The sequence below is a fragment of the Oncorhynchus masou genome, unplaced genomic scaffold (assembly GCF_036934945.1).
Source record: "Oncorhynchus masou masou isolate Uvic2021 unplaced genomic scaffold, UVic_Omas_1.1 unplaced_scaffold_2971, whole genome shotgun sequence".
Classification (NCBI taxonomy): domain Eukaryota; kingdom Metazoa; phylum Chordata; class Actinopteri; order Salmoniformes; family Salmonidae; genus Oncorhynchus; species Oncorhynchus masou.
In genome coordinates this window covers 36318-42317 of record NW_027009390.1, presented here as the reverse complement: position 1 = coordinate 42317, position 6000 = coordinate 36318, and the positions used below count along the sequence as shown (strand labels likewise).

The window sequence follows — 6000 nt, the reverse complement described above, 5'->3', positions numbered from 1 at the left end:
CAGGTGAAGGAGGCCTGTCTAACCCCAACCCTGTCTGTCTGGTACCTACCATCCTCACAGCGCGGGCCCTTCCAGCCTGGTCGACACTGACAGGTGAAGGAGGCCTGTCTAAACCCAACCCTGTCTGTCTGGTACCTACCATCCTCACAGCGCGGGCCCTTCCAGCCTGGTCGACACTGACAGGTGAAGGAGGCCTGTCTAACCCCAACCCTGTCTGTCTGGTACCTACCATCCTCACAGCGCGGGCCCTTCCAGCCTGGTCGACACTGACAGGTGAAGGAGGCCTGTCTAACCCCAACCCTGTCTGTCTGGTACCTACCATCCTCACAGCGCGGGCCCTTCCAGCCTGGTCGACACTGACAGGTGAAGGAGGCCTGTCTAACCCCAACCCTGTCTGTCTGGTACCTACCATCCTCACAGCGCGGGCCCTTCCAGCCTGGTCGACACTGACAGGTGAAGGAGGCCTGTCTAACCCCAACCCTGTCTGTCTGGTACCTACCGTCCTCACAGCGCGGGCCCTTCCAGCCTGGTCGACACTGACAGGTGAAGGAGGCCTGTCTAAACCCAACCCTGTCTGTCTGGTACCTACCATCCTCACAGCGCGGGCCCTTCCAGCCTGGTCGACACTGACAGGTGAAGGAGGCCTGTCTAACCCCAACCCTGTCTGTCTGGTACCTACCATCCTCACAGCGCGGGCCCTTCCAGCCTGGTCGACACTGACAGGTGAAGGAGGCCTGTCTAACCCCAACCCTGTCTGTCTGGTACCTACCATCCTCACAGCGCGGGCCCTTCCAGCCTGGTCGACACTGACAGGTGAAGGAGGCCTGTCTAACCCCAACCCTGTCTGTCTGGTACCTACCATCCTCACAGCGCGGGCCCTTCCAGCCTGGTCGACACTGACAGGTGAAGGAGGCCTGTCTAACCCCAACCCTGTCTGTCTGGTACCTACCATCCTCACAGCGCGGGCCCTTCCAGCCTGGTCGACACTGACAGGTGAAGGAGGCCTGTCTAACCCCAACCCTGTCTGTCTGGTACCTACCATCCTCACAGCGCGGGCCCTTCCAGCCTGGTCGACACTGACAGGTGAAGGAGGCCTGTCTAACCCCAACCCTGTCTGTCTGGTACCTACCATCCTCACAGCGCGGGCCCTTCCAGCCTGGTCGACACTGACAGGTGAAGGAGGCCTGTCTAACCCCAACCCTGTCTGTCTGGTACCTACCGTCCTCACAGCGGGCCCTTCCAGCCTGGTCGACACTGACAGGTGAAGGAGGCCTGTCTAACCCCAACCCTGTCTGTCTGGTACCTACCATCCTCACAGCGGGCCCTTCCAGCCTGGTCGACACTGACAGGTGAAGGAGGCCTGTCTAACCCCAACCCTGTCTGTCTGGTACCTACCATCCTCACAGCGCGGGCCCTTCCAGCCTGGTCGACACTGACAGGTGAAGGAGGCCTGTCTAACCCCAACCCTGTCTGTCTGGTACCTACCATCCTCACAGCGCGGGCCCTTCCAGCCTGGTCGACACTGACAGGTGAAGGAGGCCTGTCTAACCCCAACCCTGTCTGTCTGGTACCTACCATCCTCACAGCGCGGGCCCTTCCAGCCTGGTCGACACTGACAGGTGAAGGAGGCCTGGCCATCGATGCAGCGTTCAGAACCCTCCTTGTAACATGGAAACGGAAGGCACTGGTCACTGATCTCTGCAGAACAACACACACAGAGGACAGGGCTATACAGCTATCCAGACAGGACATGACTATACAGGACACATACAGGTATCCAGACAGTACTATACAGAACACATACAGGTATCCAGACAGTACTATACAGAACACATACAGGTATCCAGACAGGACTATACAGGACACATACAGGTATCCAGACAGGACTATACAGAACACATACAGGTATCCAGACAGGACTATACAGAACACATACAGCTATCCAGACAGGACATGACTATACAGAACACATACAGCTATCCAGACAGGACTATACAGAACACATACAGCTATCCAGACAGGACATGACTATACAGAACACATACAGCTATCCAGACAGGACTATACAGAACACATACAGCTATCCAGACAGGACATGACTATACAGAACACATACAGCTATCCAGACAGGACTATACAGAACACATACAGCTATCCAGACAGGACTATACAGGACACATACAGGTATCCAGACAGGACTATACAGAACACATACAGCTATCCAGACAGGACTATACAGGACACATACAGGTATCCAGACAGGACTATACAGAACACATACAGGTATCCAGACATGACTATACAGAACACATACAGGTATCCAGACAGGACAGGACAGAACACATACAGCTATCCAGACAGGACTATACAGAACACATACAGGTATCCAGACAGGACAGGACTATACAGAACACATACAGGTATCCAGACTATACAGAACACATACAGCTATCCAGACAGGACAGGACTATACAGAACACATACAGGTATCCAGACTATACAGACCACATACAGCTATCCAGACAGGACTATACAGAACACATACAGCTATCCAGACAGGACTATACAGAACACATACAGGTATCCAGACAGGACAGGACTATACAGGACACATAAAGGTATCCAGACTATACAGAACACATACAGCTATCCAGACAGGACTATACAGAACACATACAGCTATCCAGACAGGACTATACAGAACACATACAGGTATCCAGACAGGACATGACTATACAGAACACATACAGGTATCCAGACAGGACTATACAGGACACATACAGGTATCCAGACAGGACTATACAGAACACATACAGGTATCCAGACAGGACTATACAGGACACATACAGGTATCCAGACAGGACTATACAGGACACATACAGGTATCCAGACAGGACTATACAGGACACATACAGGTATCCAGACAGGACTATACAGGACACATACAGGTATCCAGACAGGACTATACAGGACACATACAGGTATCCAGACAGGACTATACAGGACACATACAGGTATTCCGACAGGACATGACTATACAGAACACATACAGGTATCCAGACAGGACTATACAGAACACATACAGGTATCCAGACAGGACTATACAGAACACATACAGGTATCCAGACAGGACTATACAGGACACATACAGGTATCCAGACAGGACATGACTATACAGAACACATACAGCTATCCAGACAGGACAGGACTATACAGAACACATACAGCTATCCAGACAGGACTATACAGAACACATACAGGTATCCAGACAGGACAGGACTATACAGAACACATACAGCTATCCAGACAGGACTATACAGAACACATACAGGTATCCAGACAGGACTATACAGAACACATACAGGTATCCAGACAGGACTATACAGGACACATACAGGTATCCAGACAGGACAGGACTATACAGGACACATACAGGTATTCCGACAGGACATGACTATACAGAACACATACAGCTATCCAGACAGGACTATACAGAACACATACAGCTATCCAGACAGGACTATACAGAACACATACAGCTATCCAGACTGGACTATACAGAACACATACAGCTATCCAGACAGGACTATACAGAACACATACAGCTATCCAGACAGGACTATACAGAACACATACAGCTATCCAGACAGGACTATACAGAACACATACAGGTATCCAGACAGGACTATACAGAACACATACAGGTATCCAGACAGGACTATACAGGACACATACAGGTATCCAGACAGGACAGGACTATACAGGACACATACAGGTATCCAGACAGGACTATACAGGACACATACAGGTATCCAGACAGGACTATACAGGACACATACAGGTATTCCGACAGGACATGACTATACAGAACACATACAGCTATCCAGACTATACAGAACACATACAGCTATCCAGACAGGACTATACAGAACACATACAGGTATCCAGACAGGACAGGACTATACAGAACACATACAGCTATCCAGACAGGACTATACAGAACACATACAGGTATTCAGACTGGACTATACAGAACACATACAGCTATCCAGACAGGACAGGACTATACAGGACACATACAGGTATCCAGACAGGACTATACAGAACACATACAGGTATCCAGACATGACTATACAGAACACATACAGCTATCCAGACAGGACAGGACTATACAGAACACATACAGGTATCCAGACAGGACTATACAGAACACATACAGCTATCCAGACTGGACTATACAGAACACATACAGCTATCCAGACAGGACTATACAGAACACATACAGGTATCCAGACAGGACTATACAGAACACATACAGGTATCCAGACATGACTATACAGAACACATACAGGTATCCAGACAGGACTATACAGAACACATACAGGTATCCAGACATGACTATACAGAACACATACAGCTATCCAGACAGGACTATACAGAACACATACAGGTATCCAGACAGGACTATACAGAACACATACAGGTATCCAGACATGACTATACAGAACACATACAGGTATCCAGACAGGACTATACAGAACACATACAGGTATCCAGACAGGACTATACAGAACACATACAGGTATCCAGACAGGACAGGACTATACAGAACACATACAGCTATCCAGACAGGACTATACAGAACACATACAGGTATTCAGACAGGACTATACAGAACACATACAGGTATCCAGACTATACAGAACACATACAGGTATCCAGACAGGACTATACAGAACACATACAGGTATTCAGACAGGACTATACAGAACACATACAGGTATCCAGACTATACAGAACACATACAGCTATCCAGACAGGACTATACAGAACACATACAGGTATTCAGACAGGACTATACAGAACACATACAGGTATTCAGACAGGACTATACAGAACACATACAGCTATCCAGACAGGACAGGACTATACAGAACACATACAGGTATCCAGACTATACAGAACACATACAGCTATCCAGACAGGACTATACAGAACACATACAGCTATCCAGACAGGACTATACAGAACACATACAGCTATCCAGACAGGACTATACAGAACACATACAGGTATCCAGACAGGACTATACAGAACACATACAGCTATCCAGACAGGACAGGACTATACAGAACACATACAGGTATCCAGACTATACAGAACACATACAGGTATTCAGACAGGACTATACAGAACACATACAGCTATCCAGACAGGACAGGACTATACAGAACACATACAGGTATCCAGACAGGACTATACAGAACACATACAGCTATCCAGACAGGACAGGACTATACAGAACACATACAGGTATCCAGACTATACAGAACACATACAGGTATCCAGACATGACTATACAGAACACATACAGCTATCCAGACAGGACTATACAGAACACATACAGCTATCCAGACAGGACAGGACTATACAGAACACATACAGGTATCCAGACTATACAGAACACATACAGCTATCCAGACAGGACTATACAGAACACATACAGCTATCCAGACAGGACTATACAGAACACATACAGGTATCCAGACAGGACAGGACAGAACACATACAGGTATCCAGACAGGACAGGACTATACAGAACACATACAGGTATCCAGACTATACAGAACACATACAGCTATCCAGACAGGACTATACAGAACACATACAGCTATCCAGACAGGACTATACAGAACACATACAGCTATCCAGACTATACAGAATACATACAGGTATCCAGACAGGACTATACAGGACACATACAGGTATCCAGACAGGACTATACAGAACACATACAGGTATCCAGACAGGACAGGACAGAACACATACAGGTATCCAGACAGGACATGACTATACAGAACACATACAGGTATCCAGACAGGACTATACAGAACACATACAGCTATCCAGACAGGACAGGACTATACAGAACACATACAGCTATCCAGACAGGACTATACCAACATCCAGTGGATCCTAAACCAACACCCTACCACTAAA

At 48.0% G+C, this 6000-nt stretch overlaps 1 protein-coding gene across 1 annotated transcript in view; it reads right to left on the bottom strand.

Annotated features, from left to right (window-relative positions):
• Positions 1–1575: 1575 nt before the first annotated feature.
• Positions 1576–6000, bottom strand: part of LOC135534074 (vitamin K-dependent protein S-like) — a gene marked incomplete at its 3' end in the record, with an annotated part of 28362 nt that continues 23937 nt past the window's right edge. The window contains exon 5 of the mRNA XM_064961220.1: positions 1576–1698. Within this exon, the coding sequence (XP_064817292.1) occupies positions 1576–1698 (123 nt within the window). The remainder of the gene's footprint in view (positions 1699–6000) is intronic.